This window comes from Lepidochelys kempii, chromosome 6, assembly GCF_965140285.1.
Source record: "Lepidochelys kempii isolate rLepKem1 chromosome 6, rLepKem1.hap1, whole genome shotgun sequence".
NCBI classification, from domain to species: Eukaryota; Metazoa; Chordata; order Testudines; family Cheloniidae; genus Lepidochelys; species Lepidochelys kempii.
The window spans coordinates 102,434,431-102,457,632 of record NC_136385.1 but is presented as its reverse complement, the minus strand read 5'-3'; the positions used below and the strand labels follow the sequence as shown (position 1 = coordinate 102,457,632).

Here is a 23,202-nt window from a genome sequence, read left to right as displayed (position 1 = left end):
AGATCTGTGTGTTAAGAACTAATTTACCTTTCTCTGTATTATCAAGAAGAATCCAATTTCTTTCCCAGAGATTCTTAAGATAGCTAAAACGCCAAAGACTGAGTTCATTGATATGCTGTTGAAATCTTAATTTAATCTAATATATACTATTTTATTCTAACAGCAAAATTGTTCCAAAGGTGCTAACCATAAGGCTGAATGCTATTTCATATGTAGATATTTAGCTTCGTATAAGACTCTCTGTGACTGAGAGCAAAAAAATGAGAAAAAAATGTGAAGGGCATGCTTAATAATTTCTGCATTTAGATTTCCTATTTTTGTTGCTTTGCCAGTAAAAGAGCTAGGCTTCCTCTTTGCACAGTATGTTGCAGTTCTGAATTTAAATGTTTACTAAACTTTTGTCAGAATTTTTGATGGCAGCACACATAAATAAATGAAAAAATGTTTCTGAAAAATATGGTCGTATTTTAAACAAAGCCTTCTTTATTTTTTCAGTTATGTTTCCAAAGAACTCCAGACAGATAAATAGTGACTGGCATGCTCTTTGACATAGATAACCTGAGTACAAACTGTCCACCAGGATGGCCTTAATAATGTGCTGGCCTGATCTGTTATGTGTGGAGTTTCTTGGAAGAAAGGTGCTTGGCTCTTTGTAGGACTGGATCCTACAGTTATATGTTGTTAAATTCACTGTCACAGACAATGTGTAATTTTCACATACCCTTTAGCACAGCACTTTAGAACATAATGGCCATATCTTTAACTTTGCTGCTCTCCATACTGCATGCTGATTTGTTCATTGGAGCATTTAGTCATTCACATGATCAATTTTCTAATCAGTATCTCCAAAAGTCATGCCCCTGGATTTTCTTATTGTTTTATGTAAAAGCTTTTATTGAAACTACATAAAGCAGTTTAATTTCATGTTATTGTAACTTTAGCTCCTTGAATTCATTGCCTGTTTATAGCTGTCCTCTACATCAAATATGTACTTAACTGCCTCTGTTTTTTATTAGTAATTCTAGTAGGTGGTGATTATATGACATGTTTTGCATTATTTTATACTAGATTTAAATATAAGAAATTCATTAATGTCAGAATCTTGTGGGTTTGTTTTTTAAAAAAATACCACATCTTAGGCTGATTTGTATGTGTAGAACCCTTTAACCTTGATATGACTTAATTCATACAAGTCCCAGAGCAAGCTGCTTGGGCGGCCCTGAGGACAGCCACACTAACCGCGGCTGGAGCAGCCTTCCAGCCAGCCACTCAGACAGCCCCGGGGGCCAGCCGAGCAACAGCCAGTGCAGTTGGCCCTAGGGACCACCTGAGCAGTGGTCTGGGGGGAGCCAGAACAGGAGCCGGTGGGGCTGGCCCCAGAGACACCCCCCCCCCCCGAGCAAGGGCCTCCCAGCTAAGATTTAGTCAGGAGGATTTATAGTAAAGGTCATGAACAGGTCATGTCATGAACAGGTCATGGGCTGTTGTCATAAATATAAAGGGAAGGGTGAACACCTTTAAAATCCCTCCTAGCCAGAGGAAAAACCCTTTCACCAGTAAAGGGTTAAGAAGCTAGGATAACCTCGCTGGCACCTGACCAAAATGACCAATGAGGAGACAAGATACTTTCAAAGCTGGAGGGGGGGAGAAACAAAGGCTCTCTCTGTCTGTGTGATGCTTTTGCTGGGAACAGAACAGGAATGGAGTCTTAGAACTTCGTAAGTAATCTAGCTAGATATGCATTAGATTCTGTTTGTTTAAATGGCTGAGAAATAAGCCTTGCTGAATGTAATGGATATTCCTGTTTTTGTGTCTTTTTGTAACTTAAGGTTTTGCCTAGAGGTATTCTCTATGTTTTGAATCTAATTACCCTGTAAGGTATTTACCATCCTGATTTTACAGAGGTGATTCTTTTACTTTTTCTTCTATTAAAATTCTTCTTTTAAGAACCTGATTGCTTTTTCATTGTTCTTAAGATCCAAGGTTTTGGGTCTGTGTTCACCTATGCAAATTGGTGAGGATTTTTATCAAACCTTCCCCAGAAAAGGGGGTGTAGGGTTGGGGGGATTTTGGGGGGAAGGATGTTTCCAAGCGGGCTCCTTCCCGGTTATATTTTGTTAGACGCTTGGTGGTGGCAGCAATAAAGTCCAGGGACAAAAGGTAAAATAATTTGTACCTTGGGGAAATTTTAACCTAAGCTGGTAAAAATAAGCTTAGGGGGTTTTTCATGCAGGGCCCCACATCTGTACCCTAGAGTTCAGAGTGGGGAAGGAACCTTGACATGGTGGCAGAGGTGGGATGTACTGCACCCTGTGGATGGTGCTTCCTGCAGTAAGTTACTGGGGAGCAGTAAAATGAAGGGGGATTGATGAGGACCAGGCATGCTGAAGGCTCAGAGAGGAGCGGTTGTTTGCACTGCCTGTCCATTCCTGCCTCTCTTGCTTTCATTATTAGCACACTGAGAAATTTAGTTGTGTATTCTGTGTAAGCTCCTGATCCTAGCATGTTATTTCTCCCCTGCCACCAAACATACCAGCTTGTTTCCCCTGTTGCAAAACACCTGTTGCTAGGAAAAACCACCTGCTGCATGGCAACATATTTTTAAAAGAACAACTTTGGTGTAGTTACTTACTGAACTTTATATTGCCAGTATGCAATAATGAACACAAGTGGTTGTTAGTGCATCTCTGTGTGTTTATAACCCCCTTTGAAAATGATTGACCCATCCTTTCGGTTAATTATTCATTGCAGTTGTTAATAGAAAAAATATGGAAAGTGATTTTTTTTAAAAAACAAAGCTGATCGATGGCTTTTACCAAAACTGAAGCTATTTTGGGTTCTATTTTTTACACTTCACAATCTTGTGACATCATAATTTACATTTACAGCTGATGTGAACAGTACCAGACCAGCTTCAATTTTCTTAACCTTTGAGGATACGACAAGAAGCAATGGGCTTAAATTGCAGCAAGGGAGGTTTAGGTTGGACATTAGGAAAAACTTCCTGTCAGGGTGGTTAAGCACTGGAATAAATTGTCTAGGGAGGTTGTGGAATCTCCATCAATGGAGATTTTTAAGAGCAGGTTAGATAAACACCTCTCAGGGATGGTCTAGATAATACTTAGTCCTGCCATGAGTCCAGGGGACTGGACTAGATGACCTCTCAAGGTCCCTTCCAGTCCTATGATTCTATGAATTTAAATATATTTGAATGCAACATAATTACATTACTAAGCAAATATACCTTAAATGAGTGGCTCTCAAAGTTATTGGATTGGGCCCCCTTCTTTGGGTCTGAAGTTGTTTATGCCACCCACCCACCCCCACACAAATACATATATCACCACCCAGCTCTAAAGGCAGTGCCAAGCCAGCAGCAGCACAGAAGTAAGGGTGGCAATGTGATGTATCACTTTTCACAGCGGACTTAGTGCCCCATTGCCACCCTTATTTCTGCACTGCTGCTGCCATCCCTGCCTCCTGGATATGCAAGGCCCCCAGCCACCCAGGGCTGACAGCCAGAGCTCTTTTAAAAGAAAAAAAGGCAGACCACTCGCATCTCCCCTGGGAGGCCCACCCCATAATTTGAGAACTGCTGCCTCGAACGATCCAAAAGGAATCAGTCCAATTTAATAAATTTAACTTAATTTTTCAAGACAAAAAATTTACTAATTTGGATTGTATTATAGATGGGTGAGTAAGAGATGGACATTTTGAGAGCCATCGTGTTGTATGGAAAATAACACTACAGAATAATCCCAAGTCCAGTTTCTTGTTTGATTACAGGTTGTTTTTACTGAATCCTTAATTTCCACTGATGTGAATCTGAGTTTTTAATCTCATTTGTACAACACATCTGATTATAATAATAACAAACAGATTAAATGTTCCGTGTGCACTTGTTTCCAAAGGAAAGAACTAATAAATTATTTCCTGTAGAATTGCATATTTCCTTTAAAGAGACAGGCCAACATATTTCATTACAAATACATCTGCTAAAAGGGAAATACGAAGTACATGGGTGAGAGGGAATACATGGAAATACCTTACTAATTTTATTTTAAACCTCAGTTCTCGTGCCTGAAGTAAAACACATGGAACAAAAGCAAAATCCTTACGATAACCATCATGTGATTTAAAAACATGCATGTTTCTGTCCCAACACATGGAAAATCTCAGATTCTGGGAGGAGGTGTTTCATGTTACATTTTTCGTACGTCACAGAAAATCTTATGTTTCTAGATATGTGCAACCAGGATTTCTGTTTTATGATTATAATACAGTACTGAAAAGTTTGTGCTAAACCTTCAAGTTTGATAGATTTATTTGAAAATAACAGCCATGTAAATAAGATATGCAAAATAGACTGAAAAAGCAGTACACTTTTAGTGGTAAAAGAACCGCATTCCATTTCTGAGTTTCACAGAATAGTTACAATTGCTGTGCATATGGGTTTGCTGTGCAGGTTTTGCATATTAAGTGATGTTCTGTAACTATATAGTCAGATCATTCTTAGTTTTCATGGTTTTGAGAGAAGTTTTTTGTAGTGTGTTGCTGCACACAAGTATAGATACTTAAGTCTTTTTTAGATGGTAATTTGCAAGGAAAACGACAAAAAGAACATTAGAGAATTGGTGAACCGAGTGGTGGTTTGGGTTTCATGAAACTTCTGTTAATTTTAATACTACTACTTTGAATTTCTATATCCCCTTCCATCTGATGGTGTTAATGCTCTTTACTGGTGGCAATTTATTTAACTTCACAACATACCTGTGAATTTGGCAGGTATTATCCCAGTTTTCCTGATGTGAAAACAGTGTGTGAGACTTGCCAATGGTCACACAGTGAATCTGTGTCAGCACTGGTAATGGGACCCAGATCTCCTGACTCCCACTCCATTGCTCTAACCTTAAGAGCACACACATTCCACTTCTGAGTTTCATAAAATAGTTTTTTCAATATGCTGCTGTTCTGCAAAGAAAATTTATTTTTTGAGTGAAAGGTTTCAGAGTAGCAGCCGTGTTAGTCTGTATTCGCAAAAAGAAAAGGAGTACTAGTGACACCTTAGAGACTAACCAATTTATTTGAGCATAAGCTTTTCATGAGCTACAGCTCACTTCATCGGATGCATCCAATGAAGTGAGCTGAAGCTCACGAAAAGCTTATGCTCAAATAAATTGGTTAGTCTCTAAGGTGTCACTAGTACTCCTTTTCTTTTTTTGAGTGAGATACTTCTGAGTAAATGAAACCTGTGCAATAGAAACACAGATGTTCATTAGAGTAATTCTTGTCATGCTTCTAGGACTATCAAAGAAATAAAAATACAACAATCCAGAGCTCATGACATACCAAATGGAATTTGAAGCTCAGTAGTTCTGAGTTCTTTTCCAGATCTTAAGCCCACATTTTTTTGTTTGGCAGAATGAGTTTCCCAGCCCTTCCCTGCTGTTCACTTTTTTTTTTTTTTTGACTAGTTATTTCCATTCCTCCAAGTGGGTAAGGTCCTTTCACAGCACACTTTAGAGGCAGTTCATAGCTGTGGCCAGTATCACCTTCTCTCTGAAGCCGTCCTCCCACACACACACACACAGATTATCGGAACATATTATTCTGCCGCAGGAAAAAACGGTTACTTACCTTCTTGTAATTGTTGTTCGAGATATGTTGTTCATGTCCATTCCAATTAGGTATGCGCGTGCCACATGCACGGCAGCTGGAAGGTTTTTCCCCTAGCAGTATCCATCAGGTCAGGTCAGTCCAGGCACCCCGTAAGGTGGCGCCTTCATGGCGCTGGATTTTGGCCTCTGCTGACCCGCCACCCCGTCAATTCCTTCTTGCCAGCTGCTCCGACAGATGGTTGGGAGGGTGGGTATTGAAATGGACATGAACAACACATCTCGAAGAACAACAGTTATGAGAAGGTAAGTAACCATTTTTTTCTTCTTCAAGTGCTTGTTCATGTCAATTCCAATTAGGTGATTGCCAAGCCCAAGTTTTGGAGGCAGGGTCAGAGCGCAAACGTTTGCTGATTGTAGCACCGCTCTGCTGAAGGCTGTATCATCTCTGGCCTGTTGTGTAATAGTGTAATGCGAAGTAAAAGTATATATTGATGGCCATGTTGAGCTCTGCAGATCTCCTGTGTTGGAACATGGGCCAGGAATGTCACTGATGATGCCTTCGCCCTTGTGGGGTGCACTTGATATAGAAGGCTAATGTCCACCTAATATCCGCCTAACGCCCAACGAATGCAGTTTCTGCTCCCTGCTGCTTGCGTGCGGCTTGGAGTAGAAAACTGGAAGGAAGATATCCTGGTTCAAGTGGAACTGGGAGATAACCTTAGAGAGAAAAGCGGGATGCAGCCTGAGCTGGATCTTATCCTTAAAGAACACCATGTAAGGAGGCTCAGATGTTAGGGCCTTAAGCTCAGACACCCTCCTGGCTGATGATGTTATCACTACCAGGAGTGCCACCTTGTATGAGAGGTACAGCAACAAACATTTAGCCAACGTTTCAAAGGGTATCCCCATTAGTCTGGAAAAGGACTGAGTTAAGATCCCAGGCTGGGACTGGCTGTTGCACCTGAGAGCATAGTATGTTGAGACCATTTAGGAAAAAACTTACCACAGACAAGACTAACTTGGCAAAGACCAACTGGCCCTCTATATCTGTGTGGAAGGCCGAGATAGCAGCCAGATGGACCTTTATTGACGACAGGGAAAGCCCTTGCTGTTTGAGATGGAGGAGGTGGTCCAATATTACAGGTATTGACGAACATGCTGGAATTGGGAGGACCAAATTGTGAATTTTTTTTCATTTGGCCCGGTAGATAGCCTTAGTGGAGGGTTTCCTACCGCCCAGGAGGACTTCCCTGACCGGACCCGAACAGGCAAGCTCCATCAGGTTTAACCATGGAGTTTTGCACGCCGTGAGGTGAAGCAACTCAAGATTAGGGTGCTGGAGATAGCCGTAATCCTGAGTTATTGGGTCCGGTAAGAGCAGTAATGTGGTTGGATTGTCCATAGACATTTCCAGGAGGGATGTGTACCAGTGCTGGTGGGGCCAGGCTGGAGCTATCAATATCACTGAGGCCTCGTCCCTTTGAACCTTGAGGAGCACCTTGGGAACGAGAGGCATGGGAGGGAACGCGTAGAGAAGGGGTCCCTTCTAGGGAAGGAGGAACACATCTGCAATGGAGCCTGGGCTATGAATCAGGAATGAGCAGAATTGCAGGCACTTCCTGTTGTGCCGTGTGGTGAATAAGTCTATGTGGGGAAATCCCTACTTATGGAAGATGGTATTCACGACATCCGGGTGTAGGGACCACTCGTGTCTGTGAAAGGACCTGCTGAGATAGTCTGCCAACTCGTTCTGTACTCCGGGAAGGTACGATGCCTCCAGCTGTATTGAGTGAGCTACGCAAAAGTCCCACAGACTGAGGGCTTCCTGCCACAGAGGAGAGGAGCACACATCCCCCCGTCTGTTCATATAAAACATCACTGTTGTATTGGCCATCATAACTTATACATATTTGCCCTCCAGGTGAACTTGGAATGCCCAGCCTATGAGAAGGATTGCTCTCAGCTCTCTGATGTTGATGTGGAGTGAGTGCTCCGCTTGGGACCAGAAGCCTTAAGTTCTGAGGTCTCCAAGGTGCGCTCCCCATCCTAACGCTGACACGTCCACCACCAGCGAGAGGGACGGCTCTGGTCTGGCAAAGGGGACACGTGCACAGACCTCCTGAGGGTTGAGCCACCATAGGAGGGACTAGAGGACCGGATGAGGAGAAGTGACGACCTTGTCTAGACAGTCTCGAACTGGCTGATACACTCAAGTTAACACGCCTGAAGAGCTGGAGCCTTAATCTGGCATGCTGCACCACATAGGTACAAGCAGCCATGTGTGGCAGAAGTTTTAGGCAACTCCTTGTTGTGGTAGTAGGGAACTGCATGAGGCTTCTTATTAAGTCACACAGGGATAGGAAATGTGACTCTGGGAGGAATGCCTTTGCCTGCGTAGAGTTCAGCATTGCCCCTATGAACTCTATTCTCTGAGTGGAGGCTAGGATTGACTTCTGTACATTCATTAGAAGGCCAGGTCATCAAAAGTAGCTCTTATGTAGCTCACTTGCGCATTGGAGCGGCCCTTGATTAGCCAGTCGTCGAAGTATGGAAACACCTGCACCTGGCTCTTGTGCAGGAAAGGAGCTATGACTGCCATGCACTTGGTAAATACTTGAGGAGCCGCTGACAGTCCAAATGGAAGGATTGTGAACTGATAATGATTATGATTCATCACAAACCTGAGGTAACTTCTGTGGGATGGCTTGATTGAAATGTGAAAGTAAGTGTCCTTCAAATTGAGGGGGTATACTAGTCTCCTGGATCCAAGGAAGGGATAATGAAGGCCAAAGAGACTATGCAGAATTTCAGTTTCTTCATGAACTTCATGAGCTCTCGCAGGTCTAGAATGGGCCTGAGGCTGCCTTTGGCTTTCGGTATTAGGAAATACCAGAAATAGAACCCCTTGCCCTTCAGCTCCTGAGAAACCTCTTCCACTGCCCCCAACATTAGGTGCAAGTGCACCTCCTTTGTGAGGAGTTGCTCACGAGAGGGGTCCCTGAAGAGGGATGGGGAAGGGGGGTGGAAGGGTAGGTGGGCAGAGAACTGAAGGGAGTATTCCCTTTCTACCATGCGGAGTACCCAGCAATCCAATGTAATACAGGCCCACGCAGGGTCGAAAGTCAGCATGGGAATGTGAGGCAGGGTGGATCCAGTGTTTGGACTGGTGCGTCCCCCCCCTGTGTACCTTCAAAAGGTCTGCTTCTGGCTGGAGGATTGTTTGGTCTGACCAGAGACCTGGCCTGATGACAGGTGAGGCCTCTTCTGTTATTCCTATTTCACCACCAAGAAAAGTCCTGTCTGTTTTGAGGATGGTAAAAATGAGGCAGGGGCTGCAGCTTAAAATGTTTGTTGATTAGCCGGAGTGAGGAAGCCAAGGGACTTGAGGGTGACCCTTGAGCCCTTAAGGCCATGAAGCTGTGAATCGGTCTTTTCTGAAAAGAGGGCCAAACCCTCAAAGGGGAGGTCTTGGTTGTCTGCTGGACCTCATATGGAAGCCCTGAAACTTGTAGCCAGGAGCTCCTCCTCATGGCTATCCCCAAGGCAATGGTGCAGGTGGCCGCATCTGCTACGTCAAGGGCTGCCTGCAACGATGATCGGGCAATGAGCTCAGGAGATGAGAAGGAAAACTCTGCCCAGGAGTCCTCTGGCAACAACTCCGTGAACTTGGCCATCGCTCTGCAGAAGTTGTAATTATACCTGCTGAGGATGGCCTGGTGGTTGGCTATATGGAGGTGGAGCCCTCCAGTGGAGTACATTTTCCTCATAAAGAGGTCTAGCTTTTTTGCCTCCCAATTTTTTGGGGAGGGGCCCTGGTAGCCTTGGCACTCCTGCTCATTCGCCGCAGCTACCACCAAGGAGTCCGGCAGGGAATGGATATACAGATGTTCGTACCCCTTCGAGGGAACAAAGTACTTTCATCTATTCCTCTTTGCCATTGGTGGCAAAGAGGCCAGGGTCTGCCACAGAGTTTTGGTGGTATCACAAATAGTTTTGATGAGTGGCAGAGCAATACAGGAGGGTGGGCGACTCATGGGAGAGACACAAAGGGGGGCACCAGCTAAAGTGGGGCACGTGCCATTGGTGCTGGCACACTGTGCACCAAAGATGAGGTGCTCGATGCTGGCTCTGCTGATCCGAGGTCCAAGTGTGGATGAAGCGCCTCCTCCATCAGGAGGATCTTGAGACTCTGGTCCCTCTCCTTTTGCATCCTTGGGCAGAATCCCCTGCAGATGTTGCAGCATTCTTTTTGGTGGCTTTCTCCCAAACACTTCAGACAAGAAGTGTGTGGGTCGCTCCTGGGCATAAGCTTGCCATGTGGCACACAGAGTTTAAAGCCCAGCATGCCCCATTACTGGAAGAAAGGGGAGGGGGGAACCCCCAAATGAAACACATAGAAGACTACACTAACTAGTACTAACTGGAGGGATAGCTCAGTGGTTTGAGCATTGGCCTGCTAAACCCAGGGTTGTGAGTTCAATCCTTGAGGGGGCCATTTACGGATCTGGGGCAAAAATTGGGGATTTGGTTCAAACTGCTAAGAGAGATGCTTTCCGAAGCAACAGACACGAGCGTTCCAGCAAACTGTCACAGGCGGTAAGAAGGAACTGAGGGGATGGCAGGTCAGTCTCTATCTCCAGCACGACAAAGGCACGTCCCCAGGGGCACCTGGACCAACCTGACGGATACGGCTGGGGAAAAACCTTCTGGCTGCCGTGCATGTGGTGCACAAACACCTAATTGGAACTGACATGAACAAGCACTCGAAGAAGAACTGGCATTCACAGCTTCTGTCCTGACTGCTGTGCTCTTGAATTCATATTTTCTGGTGCCTGTGCCTCCATTGGTTTCTTCTTCCCCTCCTAGTTTCAGTTTATTATTTCATCTGTTCTTTGTCTCTGTTCTTCTCCATTCCTTTCCCAGAGTTTTCCAGGCCACAAGGGAAGCCAAGATGCTCACTTAGCACCAAGCGGACACAGAGGAAGCTAAAATGACTCTCCCATTGAGAATGGCTCTTGTTCCAGATAGAACAAGACAACTCAGTCAGTGGTCAAATCTCCAGCTCTCATGAGCAGAGACCTTTCAGAGAAATATAAGTCTCAGTGCACCAAGGTTCCATCACTGAAGAGAAGAGCTACAGTATTTCTTTGAAGTGTTCCCAATTATAGTGATTCCATTGCTAGTCTTGCAGTGTTTAATGTTTTTCTTAAAACCCCAGCTCTGGAGACAAGTGACTGTGATAATTTCAGTTTTCACTGCTTAAAAATAAGCTTCTAGCCCTTGGGGTTGCAAAGAAAAACTTGAAGACATGAACGCTAAGAGCTCAAAAGCCAGAAAACAAACAAAAAAGCCCAAAAGCTATTTTCTTTTTACTCTCTTGACTTATTAGTCAATATCATGGGTTTGTTTTGGTTTTTTTTGGTTTTTTTTTGTAACAGCTGGAATTGACTTTACTGTCTCTGTTCATCTCAGGAAACGAGGCACAGTATTTGTCAAGGGGGCAAGTCACAGCAGCCTTGAGTCCCCCAGAAGCTCCAGAGCCAAGATGATTCTCCCTGAAGTGTCTACATGGTGTAGGGCCATAGTAGGGGAGAAGACAGATATACTTCCCCCTTCCCCAACGAAGTGGCCTCCCCAGAAGAAAGCATAGTGCACATCTTTGAATACAGTTCTTTCTCTGTAGATCTGGAAAGAACAAGACTGTCCCTGGAAAATATTAATAGGTGTGCTAGACCCCTTACAAAGTCAAGAGAAGATATGATCCTTGCCCCAAGGATCTTACAACCTAGTATTAGTCATGATACAGTAATGAGTAACAAGGGGGAGGGAAAATGTGGGGTAACAAATCCGATGAAGTGAGCTGTAGCTCACGAAAGCTTATGCTCAAATAAATTTGTTAGTCTCTAAGGTGCCACAAGTCCTCCTTTTCTTTTTGTGGATACAGACTAACACGGCTGCCACTCTGAAATAAGATTATGTGATTACTCAACAAGGTCTAGCACATGGCAAGATTAAGGATGTTTTGTTATTACATTCAGTCTAAATAGATGTCTTAATTATCAGCATTTGAGTAGGCCTGGAGACAATAGTGGATCATAGTGAGGGGCTTGAATTATTATTATATATTTGTCCTGCAGTAGTACCTAGAGCCCCATTAAAGGATTGGGGCCCTATTATGCCAAGCATTTTACAGATATATAATTAAGTACCATCCATGGGCTGGTGGATTTGAGAGAAAACTCAAAACAGTATTTTTGTGTATATGGGACAGTGTAAAATAAATCATGAAAATGATTATGAAGGAAGCAGACAAACAGAATATTGTGGCCTGGTTTCATTGGCAGAGTAGTGGGCAGAAATGATCTGATAAGAAGCGAGGTTGTGCTCCTTGAGATAATCAGAATATAGGGAGACCTCAGTCTGTTTAGTATCCAGATTAGTATTCCATCATTTAGGCAAGGCCCATGTTCAAATTGGGTTCAGTTCTGAGCTTTCCCAGGCTTAGGGTATAGTGATCTGGGGATTCAGTGCTTTAGAAGAACTGAGTCCAGCTAACACTGACTATGGTCAAAATATTCCAAAACCCAGCACTAGCAAATTCTGGAGATTGTAAAGTCCCCAAGACTATGTTGTGCTGTAGTTTTCACATAACTAAATTAAGAGACCAGTAGAAAAGTGATAGAGCAGAGGAGTCCAGCATGTAGGTCCTGGGAACCTCAGCGGCGAGAAGGAAATCCTGTAACACTGGAGATGACTGATCAGCCAATTTTTATTAAACTGGTTAAAAAAAAAAATCCGAGTGTAGTATAATTGGTTTGCAGTAAACCAATTATACTAGTATATATACTAGTATAATTGATTTGCAGTAAACTCTGGCATCTGGTCTCCCTTTTAGATGGGTTTATGAGTCAGAAGACTGACAACGGGATATGAAGCCTTTTATCTGTAGATCACAGGTTTCATTTTAGCCTACGTCTATCGCGACCAAATGTTATAGCAATCTTTTCTGATGCCCTACATGAAATGAGTCTGTAATCTCAGTCTACTGGGTTCCAGTGAACAGGATTCATTATCATAAAAACAACCACCAAAATCTTCATTGGCAGTCACAGCAGAGAGGCCAGTGGGTGAATGGGCCTGGAGATTGTACTATTCTTTGTCTCTGTAAGGTGGTACTCTCCAGGGCTAACATGCCTTGGTGGGCATGGTGTGAAGACTTACCTTTGTTACTGACCATATAATAGCTGTTCTGTGAATAAACAATTAACTTCTGTCTCCAGTGTTGTCGATGCAGTATCCTTCACAAGTATCAAATACCCTAACATCTTAAGTAAAACATAGCTACCAAACAATTGCTGTCAGTATTTAACTGCCATAGCATATAATCAAAAAACAAATAATGTGCTCTTTCCATAGAAAGTAACTGCAGATTTGATGTAATGTGTTTTAGTCTATACCCCTATCAATCAGGCTACTACCTCTACAAGACCATGTTGCTTCCTTTGGTCTTGAAAAGTACAGTTGTTGGGGTTTTTTTTAACAAGTTGGCAAATGCGATCTAGCATATTGAAAATACACACACACACACACACACACAATTTTTCATGTACAAAGTACTAGCGTTTTTAACTAGGATAGAATATGCACAGCTTCCAGAAGGATGATTTCTGTAAATGAATTGGGAAGAGAAGCTTATATCTGCAAATCAAGTACCTTGTATTCATTCACTTTGGTGGCAGTAAGTTATAATTTGAGAATGCTACACTAAATGAGCTTAGTGCAGAAAACATCCATAGACTCCTTCCTGCCTCACTTTTTCTGAATTAATTTGATGGTCTAATTTTCAAATCCCTCTCTCTTGGAGGGAGAATACCATCCCAAGAACAACTGCCTTGTTTGTGGTAAGTTAAACCACTGATCACCATCCCTCGGAGTGCTTACTCACTTGACAACTCAAAAAATGAAACTGCAGAGCCATTAGACTGTTAGAAATTAACTCTTATTGCATTTCTGCATTAAACCCATTGCTGAAATTATTTTATTTGCTTTCTTCTTCATGAATTTCTTCTCAACAGTCAAGCATTCAAAAGTTGTATTATATAGTACAGTTAATAGCTTACAATAGAGTTTAATGTAGTTGGCATGGGAGAGAGTGAGTAATTCAAACTCCAGGAATTTACAATGGATGGTTAAACAATTGCACAGAATCTCTTCGGTTACTTTTATACCCACTTGGTGCTCATGAAGGTGTGGCGACTAATTGTTTACAGCTAGCTTATACAGCTCTGCCAGTTCTCTTCAATGTGAATTTAAGAACACCCTATTTCATTCCTGCACCTCTTCTCAGCAATAATTCTTCACCATGCTACCGAGATTTTATAAAATAGACCAATATGCACAGAGGAGTCAGATCACTCCACCACACTCATTTGCACTTACAATCAAAAGTAGAATTTGAACCCAGGTTTATAAAGCAGAGATGGTGAAATGCATTAATCCACTTGAATCATCTAGCCATTTTCATTTCTTTCAATGCTACAAGATATAACTTGGATCTGGTAAAAGTCCTATTAAAAGAGTGTTGTTCATGTTACTACTGCTAGTGTTCAGTACTTAATGTTGGTGATCTCAGCCACTTCTGCATTTTATTTTATTGCAGGCTCTGATACTTCACCAATTAGGACGCTATAGTTTGGCTGAGAAGATTCTCAGAGATGCTGTCCAGGTGAATTCTACAGCCCATGAGGTTTGGAATGGTCTTGGGGAGGTGCTGCAAGCTCAGGGCAATGACGATGCAGCAACAGAGTGCTTCCTGACAGCATTAGAGCTTGAAGCCAGCAGCCCAATTGTCCCTTTTACCATCATTCCACGAATTCTGTGAGATAATATCTTGATTACAGAGTTCATCATGTTTCAAGTTTTGGATTTGAGAGTGAGGAAACACAACATACAGGTCTCTTTGATAACGCAGCTTGGTTTCAGAGGTAACAGAAAACCCCACAAAATTTGTTAACTATTGTGGGGAACCTGACAAAGCATTGAAGTGATACGATATTTTAATGTTAGTGAGGAAAAAATGACTAACCAAAACCAAAACACCTCTCATAGATGCCTACATTTTTTTCCCATGGTAGTTATGAAACCTGATTATATTGTTCTTATAGATAATGTGCCATATTTCATTAGGTGACATCTGAGTGTTATGTAAAAATTATAATGGAATCCACCACCAAATGTAGAATAATATATTTGAATTAAAATTCAGTGGCAGAGCAGACTATTTTTAACAAGCCTGTCGTGAAAACTGTTCTCTCTCCTCCTCCGTCTCAACCCCTCTTGGCCTAAAGTCAAACTGTGAATTTTCTGTTTCCATCTCTATACTAGTCCAGGCCAGAAAATCAGTTGAAGAGTTCTTGGTTTTGGTTGTTAAAAACTGTGGTGTGTGTGGCTACTTGTTATCTTTACTTAAAACAAAGGCTGAGTACAAGAATATTTATATTTTACCAATGTATGCCTGCTACAAAAAAAGAAAGTATTCGTTATTTAAGTGTAACTTTTTTATGTGAATTCAGAGTTTATTTATCGATGGAAATATGTAAAAAGAAGCTTCAAATGGAATATTTACCGACATTCCTTATACATTACTCACACTTGGAAGATTATGTTAATAATAAAAAGATTTTTAAATGGCCCCTGTGGCTGTCCTCTGTTTGAAAGTGCAATGAAAGGAAGTGGAAATGGTAACTCGTGAGTGCAGCTCATTGATGTTGGGCCTGTGGGGAGACCATCTGGCTTTGAGAAGATCACCTTTAGCACTGCTTATGTGCAGTGAGGTCAAGAGAAAAAGGGGCACATCGGATATCTTTGCCTAGTCTTCTAGTCTTGTAAAATATCCCGCCCGCCCCCGTTTTTTTTTCCCCCAGAGGATAGAAAAATCTTCACTCCATCCCATGGTAAATGCTCTCATGGAGTTAATTTGGACCAATATAAAAAATTTAAAATCAACCCAATTATACAAGACACTTTTGAAAACAAAGTGTTAGGAATCAGAGAGCTCATTGGTCTGTCTGCCATACCATATCTGACTGTCTTCATGCCTTAACAGAAATATTCATTAAATAATACTTTGCTGCATTGATTGATATGCTAGAATGGTATATAAATTGATATCTGCCATGAGTACTTGGATTTGTCTCTTTCTGGAGAACCTTAGACTTCATAACCCTGCCATATATTCACACATTCTCAGCCCTATTCTGAAGTTTCCTTTACCTGTACCCCTACAGTATTTGGAAAGAATATCTTAAATGTTTCTCCCCAGCTTTCACCATCCTTTGCACCTGTCTCACAAAGATCTCACACTCATTGTCTTGTGGCATGTTACTAGCAAGGCAGCGGCAGCAATTGTGCCAGGTTGTTAGTGGACAGAAGTGTTTGCCAGAGCTTCTCGGGGAGGGAGTGGATAAGAATCATCTACAGTTGCTGCACAGAAAAGAGCCAGTCCCTAACAGACTCGCCCGCCTCTTCATCCTAATATGGGGCAGGTGTTGAATCTGGGAAATTTTCCAGATTCCTCATGAAGCGAGGTGAGCGATGGTGCTTGCACAAAGCATTGCTTCCTTCAGTCTGTCACTCACCCACAAGAAGTGATTTTAAAGTGTTCAGCATATGCATAAGATAGTGGATGACTCTGGCAAATACTTTCTCTAGAGCAGACAGAGGACCTTTACTAACACTTCTGTTTCTTCCATGTACATTCTAGCATTTTCTAACAGTAGGAGACCCAAGCTGGCCCCATGCTCAGCGATGCACTGATTTGTTTTTCTTTCTATTTCATGTGGCCGATAAGATTGAGGCAGCTTTCAAATTTTACCTGTTAGCTTAATCCTTAGAACACACATCCTCTGTAAAGTGCACTGTTATACTGTGTAGCTCCCAATTCATAAACCCAGGCGTAACCCTCCCAGCCCCAGTCAGCCCAGAAACATCACATTACTCCTTCCTTCTTCCAGCCCCCCTTCCCCCGTTTGCTTTCGTCTCTTGACAAGACATGGTCCTGTTTTCTCTTCCTTGACAGCGGGCCTAGGCAATGTCTTAGTCATCCCTCCATGTCATCTGCCCGCTGCTGAACCCTCCGAGTAGCTACAGCTCACAGTGTACACTGTCTGTGACTCCTTTCAGCCCCTAAAACATGTTTGAGCCCAACAGCCATGACTCCATGCCTAATAACTAAAAAGGAAATGGAGAAATTAACACTTGTGTGTGATTTTTGTCCATGGTAAACCTTGGTTTTGCCAGTTTCTTTAAATACCCATCATCTGCTCTGCCTTCACACAGACATTCCTACCCACCGTTCTTCAGCTCTCCACCCTTTCACTATTGCAGGAAGGCTCTTCTGACAAGGCACAGTGAGTTTACATCAAGCTCTGAGACATCAGGCTTACTCTTCTCCCATAGGGAGCACCACACCTCACTTGAGAATGTCCTGCTTATTCTAAGGCATAAACATGCACAAAAAGTTTGCTAAAATATGGGGGGATCCTTTTAATCCCAGAATTGTTGCTTGATCCCTTTCACTTAATTCAAAGTTCTAGCCTCTTTTGATAAACTCTCCCAATGGTAATGATAGCTGTGTAATGTTAGGTCACTCTTCTCTGCTCCGTTAGCGGATAGCCTGTCACACCTATTGTACACTTCAGTACTCCTGGGGGAATTCTGGGCCTAAAAATTCTGTGCACACTAATTGCTGGGAGTGAACCTGGAGGGGTGTTAGGTGTGAATTATGGAACAGTTTTTTGGGGGATGGGAGGGACTGTTAAGGAGTTGGGCAGCCTCTCCCAGTCAGATCCTGGATGATCCCTAGCCTCTCCCAATCAGTCAGGCATGTCTGTCCCTGTCCCCATGTATCTCTGCACCCCCCACCACATCCCCATGTGTCCCTGCACCCTCACTCCCAGTCAGCCCCCACTCCAGTCTGAACCCCAGTCTGTCACCCCCACAGAAGTCCCATGTGCTCCACTCTCTCTGTCCCCCCACCCATCTCCTGTGCCTCTTCACCTGGCCCAGCAGTGAGAGGCATGTGGCCTCTCTTCCTCCCTATCAGCTGCTGACTGATACAGCCAGTGAGCGGTGAGCCGTCTGCTTCTGTTCTGGTGACACAGCAGCCCCTGGTGGGCAAAGGGTATAACTGCAACACCTCTCCCACAGAATGTATTTTCTGTGGAGAAAAAAAAATCCACAGTGGTGCAGAATTCTCCCAGGAGTAACTTCAGGTATAGCAGTGTGTGGAACAGGATTTCATGTTCTTTTCATGGAATCAGTTTCATTATTTTTTTCCACAAGACTTTACCGCCTACAAATTGCCTGGTCAAAACAAAAAAACTCAACTACATGCTTTTAAAAATGGAGTGTCTATGCAAGGTCAAATTTAGGAGTTTTCAGACTTTAGCAAGAGCCCACCCCCATAGCACATTAAATGGCAGAATTTGTTTAAACATCACTTAATTTACCTTCTTAAAAGTTACCAGTTTTAGTAGCTGCATGCAGTCTTTATTAAATCAAGATTCTGCATAAGGAAGGCCAAGAACATGTATTTTATGCCTGGGCTGTATTCTCGTCAGCTGATCTATACACCTTTTGCCATCTGTCTTATATCTCAGTAGTAGTTAGAAAAAGGTATATGCACCCAGTCTAAGTAACACGTCCTAGTGAAAGATATCGTGGTCTGCTCTCTTTGAAACAGGCTGAGTGACCTACTGAGACCCCAGCCTCTAGTAGCACCTGGACTCTGAGACCTTAGTGTTGTAAAATATTCAAAACAGAATTTTTATTTTATTCTGTAGCTTGGCCCACATGAAATGTGGAGCACCTCTTCGTAAACTGCTATAAAAGTCTTCTGATCTTCAGCCTGGAAAGAAAATTGCATCCCTTTTACAATGTGTATTTCTTTCACCTCAGACTGTGGTCCAGTAGAATTCAATCAGGACAAAAAACTGATTGCAGATTTTCTTTTTCAGCCAGAACTTTTCTTTGTCCTTCTCAAAACTAATTGCATCTGGTGCTACTAAGCATATGCAAAACTAGTGGTAGTTACAGCCACTGTGCATAAAATGACTGAACCTACAGAGCTTCATTAGACAACATTGCCATTTAAGTCAATGAGGCAAATACATCACTCTAACTAGTTAAGTAATAGGACTTACACAAGGAATTAATTCAGCCCAAATGTGTCTTGCCTGGATGAGGACAGCAGGATTCAGAGAGAGGCAGAACCAACCCAATTGTATCTTCCATATTGTTCAGCATCTGGATATTATACAATCTGAATATCAGACATTTATGCAAAAATATGTTATTTTGGAAACATTTTTTCTGAAGGTTCTGTTCTACTCTGTAAAGTGACGGTATTAAACTGACAAGGTGGGTGAAGTAAAGTTAAAATGGCATCTTGGAATTCTAGATTTATTTTGTCTAATTGCCTATGAAAATTTACTCAGTTTTCAGTTAAAATGACACTTTGCCCTGACCAGCAACCCTCATACTCAACCTGGGCTATTACCTTCTCTCTCATCACCATCAGTAATAAAGGTCATGTAGGCCAAATTATGTCTTCAGTATCACCTGTGAAACCCCACTGCATCCAAATTATGTTCTGTTCTATAGCACTGCCCCAGTTAATTGAAGGCTTAGAGTATTATATATATTATTATATATATAGTATTGTCAGTGGCATCTAGGAGCCACGTATATACATAATTCACCCTACACAATCTTTATTAGTGGTGAGGCCAGAGAAGAAAAATAGCCAACTTTACTCTGCACCCAATTTGAGTTTTCAGGGCAAGATGGGTAAAAAAAAAATATTTGTATTTGTAAATTTGCCAATTTGTCAAAATCTTGGAAATCTTTTCTGAAACCTGCCTGGGTTTCTAGGGCTTTCAGGCTCTCTGTTAGCTGGAAATCCTGACTCCCAGACATGCAGCTCCTTGACAACCTTGCTTTCAGGGTCGCTGGCTCTAGGGCAGCCCACTAGGCTGGCTGCCTCGGAGTTGGGGCTCCCAGGGTTTCTCGCATCCCCAGCTCACATTGCATTGCATGATGAATTTCAAAACTTTGGGGTTTTGTTCAAATCTGAATGAAACAAAATTTTGAAATCACAAATTTCTCTGCAAAAGATTCTCATTCTCCCAGCTCTATTCATATCATACAAAAGCCAGACTCTGACCCCCACAATGCCATTTTTACAGTCATTCAACAGCAACTGAAGTCAGTACTTTTTCTGAATGTATCAGAGTAACAGCCGTGTTAGTCTGTATTCACAAAAAGAAAAGGAGTACTTGTGGCACCTTTATTTGAGCATGAGCCTCTAAGGTGCCACAAGTACTCCTTTTCTTTTTTCTGAATGTAGTTCACAAGACAGGAGAACAACAAAGACCATAGCTTCTTCGCTAGTGAGGGAGTGCTAATTGAATCCTGACTGACTGGGAAGCCGGAAGTAATCACCTTCTATGGAACTGTAGACATAAAAATCTGTTTAAGATAGGAAAAGGTTAATATGCTTGAAATGTGATGACAGTTTATTTTGATTGTGTTTTTTTAAATAAGATGCATTCAGAGCAGACCGTTTCAGTCACATCACTTGAAATTGGCATTACTGTACCACACTTCATCCAAGAATAGATTAAACTTCACAAGACTGCTCCAAGCCAGGTACAGAACATTGATGACATTTTACAGGTGAATAAACTAGATCCATGAGATCTTAAGTCTGTAGCAGCAAGTTGAACATAGTCTTGACTCCCACTCATCTGTTCAAATACAGCCTCCACATAAAAAAAAAAGGACTTGTGGCACCTTAGCAACTAACAAATTTATTTGAGCATAAGCTTTCGTGAGCTACAGCTCACTTCATTGGATGCATGCAGTAGAAAACCTAGCCTCCACATAAATTCACATTCTCCATATGAAACCATCACCATGTTGGAAGGTCTCTGGAACGATTGTTAGCCACAATAGCAGCTAGTGATAATTGACGGTGAGATACCAGGGTGAGGGAAGACACCATTAAAGAGCCCAGTCCGTGGTTCTCTCACTCTTTTCCATGCCAGGACCTGCCACCTCCCTTGTAGCCTTCATTTACACTTGATCCCTTCCCCTTAAGCAGTATGAAAGACCAACAGGGCTGAGAAGCCATGGCTTCTCAAACACCACCCTTTAAAAATATGGGTCCCAAATAACAGTCGAAGGGCCACTCTGGTCTATAGAGGTGCTTACCCCACATGTATAAACTGAGGGCTACATTCACAAAAGAATTTATGTGCCTAAATCCCAGGATCAGGTCCCACTAGCATTCACAGCCCCCTGCTCATCTGCTGCTGAACCACCTAATCTTGCTGAGCACCTACATATTTGCCATAAACATTCCCACAGCACATGCACGCTACAGTTCCAGGCCAGGCATCTGGCAGCCTGCTCCCCAGAGCAAGTCAGTGTACAATATGCATTCCTCTGCCTAACTCAGCTGCAGGGCCCAATCCAGTGAGTATGCTTGGACCTCACCTACTGGTGTGAGTGCCTACAGATGAGCTTGCACAAAACAGCTGTGTGGGGGCCAAGAATCATTGGGCCAGGAAGAGTTGTGCAAATGAAGCTCTAGACTGGTGGTTACAGCACTCATGTGGGAGACCCCCCGGAGCCAGTCCTCCTCCATGCTAATGACTTCTTTTTATTTAACCACACTGAAACGGCTTCAACCGGAGACACTGGGGGAGCGCCACAGCAGACATTTCCAGAGCCCTCACCTGAGAGGTGGCAGATGCCTGTTTAAATCCCTTCTTCCTCAGGCAGAGAGGAAGACTTGCATTTTTTTTGGGGGGGGGGGGGGTGTCTTCCACATGCTAGGTGAGTACCCTAACCACTGGGGTAAAAGATCTGTTGGGAGGCTGCTGCTTCTTCCCTGGCTTTTTGCTAAAACAGTGCTTTCCCCAAGCTTCAGTTTCTTTCTTGCCTTGAGCACCTTCCCATAGTGCATTAAAGCAACATGACTAGCAGCTGTCATGAAGTTTGTTCTCTCAGCCTCTCCGTTGGGGGAGAAGTGTGTGAGTAGAATGTTGTTGGTTTGGTTTTCTTTCTTTTAGCACTATACACACATAGCTATTCCTATGTAGAAAAGGCAAGGTCTGAGGAAATGCACTTGGAGCAGGAGGTAGTGAGTGTGACATTACTCCCCCTATCTTTATGGAAATATGCTTATGATATGGATATGGCAAAATGGAGATATATTTTATGCAAGTTGGGTCTTGTAAGGTATCATCAGAAAGGTTATTATCCAATCTGTGATTATCATGTGATTATCCAATCTGTATGCATGTATCATTTCTGTATCTATAGTTATCAGTATTGACTATGTAACAACTACAACTGTGTGTGTGTATTTGGGAGACACCTACCAGACAACAGACCATCAACCTTGATGGGCCATTAGGAGGAACAATAAGACTTTGAAGATACTAATCTCGCTCCTTCCAGAGAGGCGTCCTGGGCCGTAGCTGTGATGCTACTAGGGCAGGTGGTCCTGTCACCTGGTACTAAACACCATCTTGGACTTCTAGTAATTTTCCATTAAAAGCAGGGGGTGGTAAACAAAGATTCCAGCCTTAGGTAAATCTTATTTAAGGCTGGGGAGTAAGGCAAACAGGACTCTTCTCCATTGCCTTCCTGCCCAAGAAGAAAGACTGCTGACCGTACCTGAAGAGACAAAGGAACTGAGCAGTGGGAAAGGACTGAGTCCAGACTAAGACAGGAGTCTAGTCCAGTCTGTAAAGAGAAATAACTAGAATTCTAAGCTACAGAAATTCTGCAACTTGACTAAAATAACATTTAGGGTGAGAAATTATTTCTTGAAACCAGTCTCTTTAAGATCTTAAGCTTAGTATGCATGTTCTATTTGCTTTGTAATCTGCTTTGTTCTGTTTGCTATCCCTTATAATCATCACTTAACATCTGCCTTTTATAGTTAATAAATTTGTTTTATTGTTAAACCCAGTTTGTGCAATTTCTAACTGGGGGGAGGGGGTTTAAGAAGTTGTGCATATCTTCCTCCACATTGAGGGAGGGGTGAATTTATGAGCCTATGTTGTATAGATTTCTCTACAGCACAGGACAATATTATTTTGGGTGTACTTTCCAGAGGGGAGCTGCACTTGAGTGCTGGGTGATTTCCTAGCTGAGTCTTCTCATAGAGAGAATTCCACGATATGCATCTGAGGAAGTGAGCTGTAGCTCACGAAAGCTTATGCTCTAATAAATTGGTTAGTCTCTAAGGTGCCACAAGTCCTCCTTTTCTTTTTGCGAATACAGACTAACACGGCTGTTACTCTGAAACCTCTCATAGAGAGCTGTTTGCAGACTCTGTGTGATTCCAAAGGTGGTGCGTCCCTACCTGTGTGTATGCTGCCAGAGAGCCTAATTCAGCAAAACATAGAGGAAGCCCAGGCGAGTGGGGCAGGCCAGCTCAGAGAAATCCCAGTACATCAGGTGGCATCCCAGAAGGGGGATCCAACCCATCACAGTGTCATAGTCAAGC

General features: G+C 42.8%; 1 protein-coding gene across 5 annotated transcripts in view; it reads left to right on the top strand.

Moving 5' to 3' along the window:
* TTC7B (tetratricopeptide repeat domain 7B) overlaps positions 1–22,619 on the top strand; it is a 311,774-nt gene extending 289,155 nt beyond the window's left edge. For all 5 annotated transcript variants that reach the window (XM_073349423.2, XM_073349422.2, XM_073349421.2 and 2 more), the window contains one exon: positions 14,278–22,619. In XM_073349423.2, the coding sequence (XP_073205524.1) occupies positions 14,278–14,499 (222 nt within the window). In that variant the 3' untranslated portion in view covers positions 14,500–22,619. The remainder of the gene's footprint in view (positions 1–14,277) is intronic.
* Positions 22,620–23,202: the final 583 nt, after the last annotated feature.